At 33.3% G+C, this 17,518-nt stretch overlaps 2 protein-coding genes across 4 annotated transcripts; one reads left to right on the forward strand and one right to left on the reverse strand.

The window, feature by feature from the left end:
- Window positions 1-8,034: 8,034 nt before the first annotated feature.
- On the reverse strand, window positions 8,035-12,703 carry LOC115449480 (ATPase family AAA domain-containing protein 5). 3 transcript variants are annotated; one of them, XM_030177319.1, is made up of 3 exons: window positions 12,396-12,703; window positions 8,752-12,222; window positions 8,035-8,377 (listed from the first exon to the last, which is right to left on the reverse strand). In XM_030177319.1, the coding sequence occupies exons 2-3, from the start codon at window positions 12,213-12,215 to the stop codon at window positions 8,116-8,118; spliced, it is 3,726 nt and encodes a 1,241-aa protein (XP_030033179.1). In that variant the 5' UTR covers window positions 12,216-12,222; window positions 12,396-12,703; the 3' UTR covers window positions 8,035-8,115. The 3 variants fall into 3 exon arrangements, with proteins under 3 accessions (XP_030033179.1, XP_037294649.1, XP_030033180.1); XM_037438752.1 differs by having other exon boundaries at window positions 12,449-12,686; XM_030177320.2 differs by having other exon boundaries at window positions 12,337-12,681.
- A 262-nt stretch (window positions 12,704-12,965) lies between these two features.
- LOC115449481 (cytochrome b-c1 complex subunit 2, mitochondrial) lies at window positions 12,966-17,215 on the forward strand. Its single transcript, XM_030177321.2, has 10 exons — window positions 12,966-13,142; window positions 13,271-13,404; window positions 13,649-13,823; window positions 14,130-14,261; window positions 14,514-14,684; window positions 15,041-15,132; window positions 15,208-15,305; window positions 15,654-15,817; window positions 16,132-16,350; window positions 16,982-17,215. The coding sequence occupies exons 1-10, from the start codon at window positions 13,098-13,100 to the stop codon at window positions 17,063-17,065; spliced, it is 1,314 nt and encodes a 437-aa protein (XP_030033181.1). The 5' UTR covers window positions 12,966-13,097; the 3' UTR covers window positions 17,066-17,215.
- Window positions 17,216-17,518: the final 303 nt, after the last annotated feature.

Here is a 17,518-nt window from a genome sequence, read left to right on the forward strand (position 1 = left end):
CGAGTTTCTTTTTTGACGCCTTAACTACCTGTCTTTTGTTGCTGTATGCATTAATAATCATATATTTTTGTTTTTTTTTTCAAAGATTTAATGAATTAATATTTTAACTCACATTTATATTTTTAAATAGTTGCATAATAAAATATATATCTGAAAGGTTGTCTAATACTCACTATTTTCATGTTACACAAACAAGTAATACTTGGTTTTTTGGGCCAAGGCGCTAATGCACGCTTAAAACATTCATCCTTTTTGCCATGCAAAATAGTTTAAATTATCAAATTAATTGTTACTTATGCTTAATTTTATCGTTTAGTGACAAGTTACACGTATGTATTTGAGGGAATATAATGACTAACAAAGAATAGGATTTATGACATCTCTCTTTTTGGATATAAAGTTATTCTTATTGCCTCACTTTCCCGTTAGACAGCTAAAGTGTGCATTTAATACTTCTTCTCGGTCTTTACACAGTCCGTGTGATTCTTAACGCTGTCTCATGGACGTTATTTTCATTTTATTTTATACTTACCGATTTGTTTGCACAAAATCCTTTTTTTCTCGGCATAATCTCACCCTTGCTTTGAGTAGACTAGTTACATTAAAATAAAAAGTTAGATTACTTTGGTGTTGGGATAAATGACATACAAGACCCACTACATCCATGTCTGTTACAGAAAAATAAAACAAAATATCTAATAATTTGTGCATACAGGCAGTTCTCGACTTCCGTCGTATCGACTAAGGTCGAGTAATGTTTTGACACTATTCCTCAAGAATACGTGAATTACCTAAAGTTACACACATATAAGCACCAAAAATAGCTACTGATTTCATAAGTATATAATTATTTAAAGAACTTGCTTTTGAAAATGCAGTTTTATTTTTATTTTTATATGTAAACATATGAAAAAATATGTCTCAACTTACGTCGCGTCGTTTCGATTTACGTCGCGTATTTCGAAAAACTAATGTGCCGTAAGTACCTACCAGGACTGCCTGTATCTATTACAAAAAAATAGAGCATAAAAGGCAATTTTTCGTAAAAAAAATAGCAAGTACTCATTATTTTTAAAATGGTGACAGTGTTCTAAAAGTAATTTTTCCAAGTAATATGTAGTACAAATACGTTAAATTAATATTCATTGTTAATTTTATTTTTGCCGATTTTAAATAGAATGTCGGCTAACGTAATCATACACGATTAAAACCAAACTCTTAATAAATTACGGTCGGATTTCGCCCAACTGGCCTATTTGTATAAACACTACACGACATTATTAACTATATATAAGCTGCAAAGGCGCTTAGATGACGTGGACGATTGCTCCAGATCGTTACCGGTAAGCACCAGTTTGTCAACCTCGTTACTGATCGTAATGCAATTATTATAGTGTTAAATATTGTCTATTATTGTTCAGTTATCTAGTGTCAACTAATAAGGTATTCTTGAGTTGCTTATTTGTACAGCCCTTATACAAAAACAATGCAAACGCCTAATGTTAATAAAGAAATGTTTTTAACATTTACATACATACTATTTTTTTAATAATTATTTTATTTTCAGCATCAACCATAGCAAAAAATCTAACTAGGCCTTTATTTTTTTGCTTTGTCCTAAGATTTTATTAACTGTATTATTCATTTTTTTCATTATGATAGGTATTATAACATGGTATAAAAGCAGTCACGAATTACGAATTGCAAAAGAATACAAAGCACATAAGTAAAAACATACAAAATAAAATTTACATTTGAATTAAACTTTGATATCTATATTTTTTAAATCCATTGCGCGCAGGAAGGAGTGTGAAATTTAGCATGAAAAAAATAATATTATAGAAGACAACAGAAAAATTATTGTCCGTGTATGTGTTACAAATATATTACAGTTTGAAGATCGAATTTCGACCTCTGGATGGCCACTAGTTTAAATAAATACTAGATATTATTTACAGTATAAGTCTACTTTATTATTCACAGTGTACCTCCCTAACAAGCTCGGCGGACCAAATAGAAGCAGGGCAATAGCGGACCTCATTAATTACTTCATGTAAATTTGTCCTCTTTTTATATGGCCCAATATAGCATAATCAAAAGTAACTTTATAAATTAACTTTGGTACTCATTATGTATAGTAAAACAATGGACGGTCGATTTCAATAAACAATCCTAAATTTGGATTCCTAATCGCTATCTTCGGACTGACAGCGTAAATAAACAAATTAAAATAAATTTTGTTTCATATGTATGACATATATTAATTTGATTCTTAGCATTTATCCGTAGTTAACGTTTTGGGGCATCTAGTAAATATTTGCTACAAGTAAAAATAATTCATGAAATTGATCTTTATCAAATTCTGATTCGAAATATCTTTTTGATCATGATGATTGGAAACGCAAAGCTTAAAGCACAAAACTTGAATCAATTTAATTATTACTGTTCATGACAATTAAGAAGACTTTTCTAGAATTGTATTCTGGAATAAAAGCTTGACGAAGCTGTGCTTATCTATCGAGCGACATCGTGTAAACAACGCTATTTATAAAGTCCTGCATATAACGTGACCACTGACCCTACAGACCTATCGGGCTTTTCAAAGATTTCTTTCGTGTGGTTTATACCACCCACTGTGTTGGGACTTAGAATATCTAATATGTATAGCTGACAAATATTTTGTAGAGTTGACCATTATAAAATTTGGATTCCTTTTACGGCCCCTTTGTTAAGTGTCTCTGACTGAAGAATCTTTTTATAAAGAACAAATTTAGTATTTGATTATTATAATTTTTATTGAGTACATAAATACTGGTATCATTTAAAATCTTATTCTTAGGCATCTACTTACTTAGAAAAAATAACTAAACCTTATACTCTAGCCTACACTTTTCTTAAGTAGGTACCTACTTATTATAAGCGCAATATAGACATACACTTCTATAAATACCCGCAGGATTAAGCAGACAAACGCAAATAGGCATACTTTCGCTGAACCCTGAATAATAACGACCGCATAATACAATTAAACCCGCTTCAAACTATTTCCAAGGGACCCTCCGAAAGCATAATAAGTATGTACTAATTTGTTGTAGGTATTGAATTATCCTCCTCCTTGCGTCTAATGCTGGGGATAGTGTATCATCTGACTGTGAATTAACTTTTTGCCTACGATGTTGTGCCATGTATTCCGGCATTCGGCGACATGTGTAGCTGCAGTGACATTTATTGGTGCGGATCTGACCAGTCCAGTGTCTTGGATTCCTACTTGTCGGTCTGTTGCCATCCATTTTCCCAGTGATTTTTAGTTTTTGGAGATTATCACCAAGTTTTCGGGTGACATGACCAAAGAGTTCCAAACATTCTCCATATGCATATGTTGAAGAGGGTTCGGTTTTATATCAGGCTGGAGTTCTTCGTTCGTCATTCTTCGAGAATAGATACGTTGGTCCTAAACACCGTCAACAGGATTCGTAACATCTTTCTCCAGCAACACATTTTAGACGTCTATATAGTGCCTACCGTCTTTGTCCCGTATAGAGGAGTAAAAAAAAATTACAAGTGTCATTATTGTTTTATTGCTGATGCTACGATCCCTCCATATGCTACCAAGCTAAAACATTTCGGATTTGGCCATTCAAATTTTCCTGCGATCTTCAGGTTCGCAAGATCTGTTGTTGCTAATGCTAGAACTCAGGTAAAGGAAGTGATCTACGGATTCCAAATTAAGTATCCAATAGTGATTGGCAAGCCCAAGGTGTTGATTATATATTTATAATATTTATGTTAGAGAGTTATTATATAGTTATCATGTATTCTCTTATCACGTTATATCATAGTATTATTATTTATAAATACTAAATAATATTTCATAAAGGTGATCATCATAAGTTTTTAATCAGTCGATGACACCCAAGCACCCGATCCTGAGTATCATAATATGTTTCATGGATCTCACAGTTTTAATGCAACGAGGGTTATCATCGCCCTGGAAACGTGGATTATAATATAGTTCCTTATCAATATTACTTAAGGCCCTCACAGAAGCAAACTGCCTTGGGTATTGCTTCCATGCATAAACTGAGCACAATTACGGGCGGGAATACGCAGATTTACGAATTGCTAAAAAAATTAATGTTACGTTTTCTTTAAAATTTTAAACTATTTACCAAAATATTTCTTTACTAGCTTTTGCTCGCGGCTCCGCCCGCGTTATAAAGTTTTTCAGGCTAAAGTTTTCCGTTATAAAAATAGTAGTTTCCCGGGAGCCTATGTTCTTCCCAGGGTCTCAAACTGTCTCCATACCAAATTTCATCTTAATACGTTAGGTAGTTTTTGAGTTTAACACTTTAAGGCAGACAGATGCAGCGGGGGCTTTGTTAAATTATTTAGAACTTTTAAGTGAAACAATCCCGTCATACATCATTGTTGCATAAATTTAACCGTTTACGCAGCGCAGGCAACGGAAGCTCTCAAAACTCATAATTTTCCCCGTTTTTGCAACATGTTTCATTACTGCTCCGCTCCTATTGGTTATAGCATGATGATATATAGCCTATAGCACTCCAGGAACAAAGGGCTATACAACACAAAAAGATTTTTTCAGTTCAAACCTGGCAGTTCCTGAGATTAGCCATTACTGCTCCGCTCCTATTGGTCATAGCGTGATGATATATAACTTTGAGCACTCCACAAAGAAAGAACTATTCAACACAAAAATATTTTTCAGTTCGAATCGGTAGTTCCTGAGATTAGCCATTACTGCTCCGCTCCTATTGAATATAGCGTGATGATATATAGCCTATAGCACTCCAGGAACAAAGGGCTATACAACACAAAAAGATTTTTTCAGTTCAAATCGGTAGTTCCTGAGATTAGCCATTACTGCTCCGCTACTATTGGTCATAGCGTGATGATATATAACTTTGAGCACTCCACAAACAAAGAACTATTCAACACAAAAATATTTTTTCAGTTCGAATCGGTAGTTCCTGAGATTAGCCATTACTGCTCCGCTCCTATTGAATATAGCGTGATGATATATAGCCTATAGCTCTCCACGAACAAAGGGCTATCCAACGCAAAAGAATTTTTCAGTTTGGACCGGTAGTTCCTGAGATTAGCCATTACTGCCCCGCTCCTATTGGGTATAGCGTGATGATATATAGCCTATAGCACTCCACGAATAAAGGGCTATCCAACGCAAAAAGAATTTTTCAGTTTGGACCGGTAGTTCCTGAGATTAGCCATTACTGCCCCGCTCCTATTAGGTATAGCGTGATGATATATAGCCTATAGCACTCCACGAACAAAGGGCTATCCAACGCAAAAAGAATTTTTCAGTTTGGACCGGTAGTTCCTGAGATTAGCGCGTTCCAACAAACAAACAAACAAACTCTTCAGCTTTATATAATAGTATAGATTTAATTGTTTACGTATAAATGTTGATAGCAAATGAATATGATGAGTACTTTAGGAGGAGATGCTAGAAACAATTTTAGTGACATTTTCATTATGAAATTAATGAAACAATATCCATCTTATGAAAAATTTGAAAGAACGAAAGTAAATATAATATATTTGAGAAATATTATGCTTAATTTATTTTCCTAGGTGTATTATAAATTTCGACTTCTAAAAATACGATAGATACTATTGCAAAGTTTTGCTGAGGACACCGCCTTAAGAGAAAGTGCCTTAATAAGGCCAATGTCGATACTCGATACTATTCGTCTCAAGATCTATACCTATCGTGTATACTCAGTGAGAGTTGTTTCGTACTTTTTAGGGTCCCGTACCTCAAAAGGAACTCTTATATGACCATTTTGTTGTTGAACTTTCTGTCAAGAACCTTTTCTCAAGACGCGGAAAGGTATTATGTTGAAATTTATATTAAACACTCGGGTCTAGGGTTTCTTTTTGCTGTGAAAAAATTAAAACTTGTAGAGCAACGTGATCGCAAGATATGAGAGTTTTTGTCACATATTTCACGCTTTCATAATGGAATCAAAAGCTATAGGGTTCCTTTCCGTTGACCGAAAATCATAAAATTTGGCAACAGCACATGTAAAGGTAAAAAACGTAAATAAATTAAGTCCCATGCCACCTCCTTGGTTCATAAAGAATATAATAGATACATTATAATAATTAGACGAATGCCGGATATTAGGCAAGCTTAAAAAGTTACCTATTTAATTTCCTTTATTAAAATCATGTATCACGTAATATTCGATTCTATAGGTTGCCTGTGAATAAAATGTGTTTAAGTACATAGAGATAACTTTAACGTTTAAGTTGTGTAGGTAGGCACTCTTGAAACCTAATTAAATTATATGTGACAAAGTTGATTTGAACTTTTAACAAAACAATTTTTGTTACTTACGAATTCTTAAAATACGCTATTGTTACTATGGAATTACTTAATAGCAATTAAAAATATTTTTCGACACAATTTGTTATTAATGAAGATATCGTTATCACTCGGATAATGTAATTATAATTAGCTCGATGTATTCGAGCCAATTTTAACTCTAGTCAAAACAGGAATAGTTGCTAATACGATTTTAATATATTTATATTACATTGTTTATTAGGCTTGACGCTTAAGATATGAAATATTGAATTAACTTGTTTAAAAATAAATACAACAGGTTTAGATAGAATTAGAATATGAATTTTCACGTTTAAAGAAAAACATTGAGTGGAAGCAAATTTGACACGCTCGCTGTTTCCGAAAGCCCTTTTTTAATATATAAAAATACACAGCGTCCAGGAACTTTACCAAAGATGCGATAAGCATAGACGTCAAAACTCGGATAAACACGCTATTTCACTTTTCGTAATCGTTTTAACATAACACCGGGTTTCACCGGGTGGAAGAGGAATGGGGTATAATTTTATTACAAAAATATAAAAAATTAAAGCAGTACTTCTATTTTTAATGCAAAACTTCATCCAAACCGCGTCAACTGTTACTTTGCTTATAACATCTAAATATGTTCACAAATTTTCAAGTATAGAATTGAATTTCAGAATACAAGTGATATAGTATAAGTAGTTAGTATTTTGAGGAAATGTGGTAAGTGAAGATAGTGTTATAAAATTTTGATTACGAAAATATCGAAAGACTGAAAGAGAAGACATATAATAAAAACCTGTTTTATTCGATCTACTCCTAAACTGGGCGAATAAATGTTGCCAGTTAGTAACATCACAATCACTAAGTGGATAAAAGACTGCACATATTTTATGACTGCTAGGTCAAACATATGACATTAGTCAAAAATACTGATTGGCCATTTTCGACCGATAATTTTGGTATTTTTCACACAAACACACACACACACACACAAACACACGCGCGCGCGCGCACGCACACACGCGTGCACGCACGCACACACGCACGCACATACGCATGCACACACGCACGCACACACGCACGCACACACGCACGCACGCACGAGTGCACCCATTCTTCACCGGCGTGTATATGACTGCATCCGTCCCATGATGGGATAGGGGGCGATCTTATCGTCATATGAAGCACAATTTTTCTGAAAAGACGACTTTGATTCTTTAATTCCCTGTATCCGACTTAGGTTTCGAAGGATCAACATGCGGTGACACTAACGGGTCGGGGCACGGTAAGCCAAAAAAGCTCATGTTCATAGGAACTTTGAGTTTTTTTGCAATCTTCTCAAAATTGAGTGCCTTTTCCGTGCCTTTCACCGCTCAGAGCGCTGAGATACGAGACAAAAATCTCGTATTTACATAAATTCTAAAAATAATATAAACTGTAACCACACTACAATACTAACATTAATTTAATACCTACATATTATAATAAGTTGAAATCGTCAAAGATCTAATTATGATTTTAATTAATTTATTAACAGGCTTCTTAAAATTAAGGTTCTTTTAAATTATTTACCTATAAATATAAGGTTAGTTTTTAATATATTTTTGGGAATACTGATTTACCCGTCTATTACTCTTGCTCCTTGATTAAAATAGAAGAAAATAAAACTAAAAATATTAAATATATTGTTATTTATTTAGCTTTCACTACATAACATGATTCCAACCTCGGAAAAGGCGGCTTATACCAATCTAGTCCTATTTTTTGGTTTTCACCAAAGATAAGCTGTCGCATAAATAATCGAATGATTCATTTTTACATAAAATATTTACAGATTTGAGATAGTGACAAAATCGATTATTCCTCTTACTATAGTTATCCGATTTTGTCTTCTCTATTCTGCATATAGTCCTGCATGATGCCCAGTAATCTAATGCCAAAGCTCTTCTGTCCAGAACTGCTGCTGGATTCAAATAGCTGGACATGTTATTATGTCGTGAGACAATTCTATCTCTTTCTCTGAAATAAATGAATTAATGTGATTATATTATTTAAAACAAACAAATTGTTATTTTTAATTCTGCACTGATAATACTTGACATAGGTCATTGACTTTAGACTTCGCATGTTGTTCCGAACTTTAGAATAATGAGCCAAATAAAAAAAAATAAAAGATTGAAATTACTTAAATATAAACCAACGAAATAGTGGTGTCTGTGATATGACATGGCCTTCTTTTAAAACAAACAATACATTACAACTTAAAGTGGCACCTCCAACACAAAGTCTTAATTGCTTAGGTTCATCAATATCCTGCAGTTTATTCTAGATATTGTTTACACAGTGTACTAAGAGTACTTAAAATTAAAATGAGTTATGAAATTGAATCTTACCTTTGCACTGTCATCCCAGGAAAGTCTACATCAATATTTTTACTCTTCTTATAATCTTTTTGTGCATTTATAATGGAATCATTAATTAACTCATATGAAATTTCATCACATATTTCCACACTCTTACTGTAATTATGCATATCTTCCTGTTCAGACACACTGTGGCTTTCAGAAGTATACCAAGGATCTGATATAATATTTAGTCTATCATCGGGTGTAATGGAACTATAATAATCTGAAACTGACAAGCAATCCATAACATTGCCTATTGATTCAAGTCTGGCATTGTCAGATTTGTCCTCTTTTAAACTTAAAATTTGGGGCAAATTCCACCAAGTATTAACTACGCCCAAAGGAAATTTTAAATCAATTGATTTAATTTGAGATTGAACATAGTTGTTCCACAAATAGTCTGTTTCCTTTTCCAGTGTATCACTTCTGATTATGTTCTTTTCTTCATTATCGTCTTGATCTACCCAAGACATATTTGATTTCTCATCATCAATCATTAATTTTGGATTATCAAATACTTGTGAAGAAATATCATCACTAACTGTTTGTGTTTGACTTGTTGCATAAAATTGTAAACAATTTATAGTTTTTCTCACATCACCATTAAAGTGATTTAAAAATCGAGCTCCTGCTCCTAGGCAGCAAGTGCCACTGTCTGCCAAACACATTATATCCAACCAAGTTCCCAACATTTGAGGCATCAATGACATCATTTTCAAAATTTTTCCATTTTGTAAGAATCTTTGCAAATGTGGACATGACAAAGATGATGTAACTAAAATAACAGGACGTTTTGAACTGTGCACTAACTGTGTAATAGCAGAACAGAACCCATCATCTTGATCAAACATGATATCTGCATCATCAATGAGTATTAGAGATGTATCAGTTCTTGTAATATCTTGACTTCCAGATGGAGCATTCACTGTGTCAGACTTTGGTTCTTTAGGCTTTTTTGTCGACATTTTGACAGTTTTCTTTGGTCTACCCCGTTTACAATTTTTTTCTGTAGTTTGTCTTTGATTAATTTCCTGTGACTTGGAAATAAATTCCAAATTATTAGCTCCTCTATTCACTTTGTGAGACTGTGTGGCTTCTTGCAAATCCTGTAACATAACTTTACCAGTTCTTTTACTACTTGCATTAACTTCAATTACTTTCATAGCTAAATCAGCTGCCACTGCATATACAGATGATGTTTTTCCACTACCAGTAGGGCCAGTAATTATAAGCAAATTATTTACATTTCTTGTACCCTCTCTACTATCAGTATCTGAATTATAAAAGTCTGAAGAATCTGAATTAACATTGATTTTATTTTTCGATCTTTGTGCAGTTTCTGTCCAAGAAACTAACCATTTTTTAAGTTCTTTAACTGTTTCAAAATTGCCAATAATTTGATTTGTTGACATAGCTTTATATTTATCAGTCCAGTTTAATTGATCTGGATTTTCATTAACAAGGTCTATTATACTATTATTAACTTCAACACTCTTATCCAAATCTAAGTAATTTGGGCAGTGAAATTCTCCTTTTCTTTTATCTCGTAATAAACGATAAGTACGAAACACAGGAAATTTTGGTCGAGCCAGTTTTATATGCTGTAGTATTTCATTCACAGCAGTATGTGTAATTGTTCCCCATTTGTTTTGTGGTAGTTTACAAGATTCCAAATGAAGCATTTTATGAAAAAAACTGCTGTCATCATAAATTTGACTGCTATCTTCTATTTTGTTGTCTATGAAAGGTATATTTATATTAGAAATGTTGTTAGCAATGCCATTGTTTTGTTGAACATGAATAACAGTGTGAAAGTAAACTTCTGCTATACTATTGTTCTTTTGTTGAGCTATAATTTTTTTCAATTGCTCTGGAACACCGCTCTGAAGAAATTTCTGTTTAGCTTCAGATAACACTGCATCAGGGCGCTGTTTTGTGTTAAAAATAGGAGCTAATTTTACATCCTTCTTTGATTGGGAAACAACTTTTTCAGTTTTCTGGGGTTTTTTAGTGGAACTTATTGAGTTTTCAACTTTTGTATCCATTATTGGTGTCATAATTTGAAGCACATTTCTATGATCAGTGTGTTTCTTCTTTTTCGGTGTAAAGATATGCAATTCTTCATCAGAACTAGAGAATAAAAAATCATCTATATATTTTACAGGTTTTTTAGTACAACGTTTTGGCCGGTTAGATGTGTCTCCTAAAATGTCAATAGTGTCTGTTGTCACTTCTTGATTGGGCACCCCACAGTTACGTTTTCGTTTCTGTCTCTCAGTAGGTGCCGTTTGTAGGATAGGAGATTTATTTGTCTCATTTTGTTTTGAAATTTCAATACAAGATTTTACTATTTCATTGGTGGTATTTTGTTTCTTTTTATTTTTAACTTTTCTATTAGTCCTTGATGGTAATTTTACTTTTATTACAATATCATCTTCAATAACAGAAGGTTCAGGCTCTTTTTCAACTTTCATAAAGTAACACAACATGTTCTCCTTCTTTTTCATTGATGGTGAAAGTTTTTCAAGAAATTCTTTGTCTTCTTTTGTCAAACCTTCTTTATTACTTCTTAATGATTCTTTTTCATAATCACTTTGATGGTCATCAAATAAATTTACTAATTGTAGAGATTTAATCTTTTTTGGTCTCTCTTCTGTTGTAGTTTGTATGGTATCACTGCTATTATTGACTTTTGACATGGTTTTCTTTTTATACTTTTTAGATATTCTTTCCTTTGTTTGATGTGATTTTGGTTCCTGGTTTAACAGCATGTTCTTAAATTTTTCAGCCCTCTTTTTCATTTGCACTTCAATGAACTTTTCATGACATTCCTCCATTTCTCGTTTTTTAAGAGAACCCTTAGCTTCTGACATTTTTTGGAGAACCAGTATTCTTTTAGCTTTGGCATTTTGTCTCTCAATTATATCCTCATTAATAACTTCTTCAACTATTTTCTCTTTGCCTGGAGAGTTACTGCCTATGCTCTTGTTTCTGGAATCCATCAACAACTTGAATGCATTTGTTTGCTTCTTCTCTTGGCTGCTAGTGATACTGAGAGGGGCACTGTCTCTACTGATAGTTGCAACATTATTCCCATTAACAATTTTGCTTTGTTTATTTCTTACCATTCTAAAAAGATAATTTTTGGGTCTGTCACTCACTAAACTTGTAGTCTCTAATTGATTATCTTTACTTCCTGGAGATTTTAATGTTAACGAATTTACCAATATATCAGAAACATCTAAGATATCTTGATCTTCCTTGCCATCCAGTCGCAATTTATATTTTTTCAACTTCCGCTTCAGCGCTTTATTGCATTTGTGTCTAAGGATGTTCTCTTTCGATTTTAAAACATGTCTGCATTTATGGCTGTGTCTTTTCCCATATACTTTATTTATTAATGTGGCATTTTTCTCATCACTTGCTGGAACAGGGTCAATCAGACTAGTCATTCCTTTTCTGAAAATCCAGAATAAATTCTAATATAAATATGTGATTTAATTTACTGAATGTTGTTTGACGTTTCAGGATTTTAGGAAATACGATAACGTTAGTGGGAACAAAAAAATTCACCCAAATTTTCAGTTGCTTTTTCAGTAAATTCCTTTGCAGTATAACAAATATAAACTAACCAAATTCAAGTCATTTCATTAACACTTCGTAAGTATGTTTAACGTCGACGTACATAAAAAACATTGAATGTTTACGAACACAGTTGGCAATAAAACCTTCTTATTCTTTAGGGAGTTTAAAATACTATGGCAAAACTATAATACTTTATACTGGTGACTTTAAAACAAAAGAAAAGGGATTAGGTAGCGAAAATTGCACTAAATGTCTAGAAATTTTTCACAATCAAATTGGCGGCATATCAACGAAAATCTACGTGACATAAAACGTCAAGAAATTAGACAAGATCCCAAAGACAAACATAGAGTATGGAATGAAGTTCATAGGGATGGCCATCAGCGATGTCTAAGTTGTTGACCTGTGTCTAGGACCAATATGTAAATGATTTTTCTAGTTATTTTCTGTCCAGTAATTGTCATTGTTTTGTAATTTGTTACTGTTCTGAGATTAACAGCCTACACGACATCTACCTATACACAAATCGCTTTAGTAATTCCAAAGTGTTCAAAAAAATGTACGATGTCATATTCGTAAATTTATTTTTAATCTGTTTTTTGTTTTTTAATTTCATCTATTCTCTTTGGTGATAATATTAGTGTAGTTTTAGTGTAACAGTCTGTGGTCGGTCAACTTCTCTAGATTTTGATTCCATCTGCGAAGTTCTATTGATTGCAGGCAGGATAAAATAACGAAAATTGCTTAAAATGGCTTCGAAAACACTCGCTGCTCCTTTTATTCGTCATGTAACGGTAATTGCAACCTACTTCTATGTTTTATGAGCAACACGAGCTGTAGTTCGATATAATATCTGGACTGTCAACCACTGATTATGTAAACCGTACTTCTTTATCCTATTATTTTATATTATGTGTTTTAGACAAGGGGTTACGCTCAGGCGGCGCCTGCAGTTAAGAGAGACCTGAGAGTACAGTCGGCCGTGCTGCCAAACAAAACGTTTGTTGCAGCCTTGGATAATGGCTCACCAGTAACTCGTGTGACCATCGCATTCAAGTATGTTATCAATTATTTTTCTTAGTTAATAAAAGCCGTGGAAATAGATAACAAATATGTTAATTATTTAATGCTCTAATGATTATCAATATATAAATCGACACCTAGTTTTAAAATTTAGACATCATTACGTTTTTTACTTTTGTTTTTTTTGTGATTCGTAATTATTATCACGGAGACAGTATCGAAATTATGTTAAAACGATGTGTTCTAATCGCATGTTATTATTGTTTTGATAATACAGGGCTGGATCCCGTTTCGAGCCACAGGGAGATTTGGGATTGGCACATGTGCTGCGCTCTGCGGCAGGCCTCACCACGAAGAATGCCAGCAGTTTCATCATTTCACGTAAACTCTCACAAATTGGTGCATCTGTTAGTGCTTCTGGTGACCGGGAGTTTGTTTACTACACCCTTGAGGTAAGTTTTATTTCAAATCCTATCCACACATATTCATTATAATTGTTGATAAATTATGAATCACTTATAGCATAAACATAAAACATTTTTGTTTCTCAATTAATTCCAGTGAATAGTTGAACTGACTATACATAGAATTCTTTTTGTACCAGCTTCACATTATTCTCATACAAACAGTATTTTAATAAAAAGTTGGAATGAAAGACTTAATGTTCCATACATTTATCTGATTTATTTTTCCACCAGTTGCATTCACATTTAACAAAATAAAACACTACAATAACAATTTAAATTACATGTTAACAGACTACCCAAGACAACCTGCAAGCTGCATTAGATCTTTTAAACAACATTGTCTCCAACCAAGAGTTCAGACCATGGGAACTTAATGACAATGTGCCACGTCTCAAGTTTGACCTTGCTGCTTTGCCACCCCAAGTAAGACTACAATTTGAAAATCTAAAATCATTATATACTATTTTCCCGATGTAATTTTGCCAAGACTTCCCTAGAAGGTTGTAATGTATTCTCTTTTTTTACATCTACTTGTTTCTTTAGCAAAAATGTTCCTAGAACAAAACATGTTTTAATACCTCCTTGTAATTTGATTAAGTTAAAGTTTAATAACATTTCATAGCTAACTTCTCTTCTATAACTTGTATGATCCATATACACATATTTCTATGGTAGATTCGTGCTGTGGACCTCCTTCATAAGGCTGCATACCGTCGTGGCCTTGGAAACTCTCTGTTCATTGCTCCTAAGAGGATTGGTCAAGTGTCTTCAGAGTCCATGCAACACTTTGCAGGTCAGTGTTTGACCCCAAGCCGATGTGCAGTGACCATCATTGGTGATACTCAGGTGTGTATTCAATCATAAAGTGTTTTTTTTATAGGTTATGAAGTATGAATTATGGTATGCAAATTAAAAATTAAAATAATGTATCATAAAATAAATATACATTATAAAATAATATATCCAGTAGGATACATTATTTTAAATGAAATTGTATGCATAAATACTTTTATGCATACAATTTCATAATGTAACATAAAATGTTAAAATAATTATATCATATACCAATTAAATGTACTGAACCATAAAAACCTAAGCAATGAACAAAGACGGAAGGAATAGTCAATACTTACAATTAGTTGTAATGGCTATGCCTTGAACTAGTCTTAACAATTTCTATATTTTCTGTTTTATATTTACAGGAGAAAGCTGCATTAATAGCACAAAACCTGCAACTGCCATCTGGTGGTGACGGCAAGGCTGAAGCTTCAACTTATTACAGTGGAGAGTTGAGGTATCATACACACAATATCAAATAATAAATAATATTTATTAATTATAACCTACATATTTAACACATATTCACCAGGAAGGAAATGGGTGGTGACTTGGCGCATGTGGCTCTTGCTGTCCAAGGTGCACCAGCTGGCTCCCCACAAAGTCTCGCTTTGTCCATAGCAGCTAAAGGTAATTAATAAACTAGTATGCCGTGGTAATTATTGCATTACACTATGATGTAATTTGAAATATAATGTGATTAAATTTGTACTATAATGAAAATATTACATAACCATTATGGGGTACCATATTCATACAAAATGGTGTTTTATGTTGTATTTGCTATTATTTCTCAATTATTTTGTTCTACATATAAATTATTGCTAAAAATGTAATCTATTTTTGTACATAATCCATAAGTTGCAATACCTGAACTCAACTTTTGTTTGCAATTCATGCAGGATAAAGTTAGGTGCAACAGTTGTGCCTCAGCAAAATCAAAGATATTATAAGTAATGTTACATTATACACTTTCAGCTTTGGGCAATGGACCTGTCACTAAGTGGGGTGCTGATAACTCCCCTCTGTCCAAGGCCATTGGCAATATTGGCCCATTTGCAGCTGCTGGGTTCAATGTGTCATATTCCGATAATGGTCTTTTTGGCGTTATTCTTTCTGTACCGAAAGATGAAGCTAATGCCGTGAGTATTGATTCTTTAATTACAATTTGTATGACTTGCGAGTGAGACTTGACATTTATTTGTTATGTTCAGTAGTGGTCTTAACATATGCAAGGCTCTAAGTAGCACATATTTGTGAGGCCTTTTTTGTCGAAGGAGGGTAAATTTACTTTTTATTACTATGTTCTTTGCAACCAGGAGACTCTGAAGCATTGCCTTGCTTGCCATCTGCTAGCTCTAGCACTGGATATGTTATTTTGTTTCTGTAGGTGTAAAAAATTACCAGATATCAAGGGTCAAGTACCACCTGTAAACATCTCATGCCATTATTTCAGGCTGTTAAAAGCGTTGCCAAGCTATTGAAGGGTGGCTTGAGCGCAGACTCTATTAAAGCTGGCAAAGCGCAACTTAAACTTCAAGTCTTGAATGAAGCGGAGTCATTTTCCTCGTACGCCGAGTCATTGGCAGCACAGGGACTCTACACGGGCTCTGTCAAATCGCCTGCTGATATCGCCAGAGATATTGACCAGATTTCAAACAATGATGTCGTTCAGGTAAGATTAAACTTGAAAGTAGATGACTATTTATAAAAATATTGTTTCTTATGATATATATTGTAGAGGAAATATAAAATGTTACAAATAGGCTTTTTTTATAGTAGCACCCAAATTATGGACCAGTATTAATGACTTCAATTAAGCAATCTTTTGATTAAGGTATAACTTGATTCCTCCCTTGAGCAAACGGCTTTGAGCATTCGGTCTTTTTATTTACAGTGCATGAGTAATGGGCAATTAATATCTTTAAAAATCAATTTTAGGTCCTTCCGGAAATTTTAAACTACCAAAAATCTTTGATAAAATCATGTGTATTTTGAGAGAGCACAGAATCAAGAGTTATGATTATGATGAAATTAATAAAATAATATAAAAATACATCCAGAGTAAATATAATGTATTGTAGAAATATGCAATTTTCTTCTCCTTATGTATTATAATTTTCGAATAGATAGCCTCTAAAAATACTGTTAGCAGAGCATTATGCTGGGGTACCATTTTAAATAAACTCAGAGAACCTCTAGAGGTTGACAGAGTACCACAAAGACAATTCTTTCCATGGTTTGCATGGTGTGTAAATTATGTTTGTGTGTAGAATTCTATAGATGGCATTTTTTGTTTTTTACAGGCTGTTTCAAACGCTGCCAAAAACAAGATTTCAATGGGATCTGCTGGAAACCTTGCATTTGTTCCATATGTAGATGAACTTTAAATGTTAAATTATCATCTTTTAACTTAATTGTGTACTTGTAATAAACCCCATAGTGAATGTAACAAGACCCATTTAATTTTCTGTATAGTATGTGCAATTGCAAGTTAATAATTTATTATAACTGAAATAAAACATTTATTTCTATTGTTATTGGTGTTTAAATCAGATTTAGTTTTTACTATTAAATAAATTAGATCACACCATGCGAGTGAGTACTGCAAAACTGGGGTGGATCAGAGGATTATACATTTAGAAGGAGCTGCCAGCCCAAGTTAATTTCCAACTTGCATTGATTGCATTTATGTAATACTAGCTTTTGCTCGCGGCTTCACCCGCGTGAAGGAGTGTTTCGGGATAAAAATCCCGCAAAAATATTTCCCGGGATAATAGCCTATAACCTTCCCAGGATCTTATACTATCTCCATACCAAACTTTGCTTTCTTATGCCACGTC

Source organism: Manduca sexta, chromosome 15 (assembly GCF_014839805.1).
Source record: "Manduca sexta isolate Smith_Timp_Sample1 chromosome 15, JHU_Msex_v1.0, whole genome shotgun sequence".
Classification (NCBI taxonomy): domain Eukaryota; kingdom Metazoa; phylum Arthropoda; class Insecta; order Lepidoptera; family Sphingidae; genus Manduca; species Manduca sexta.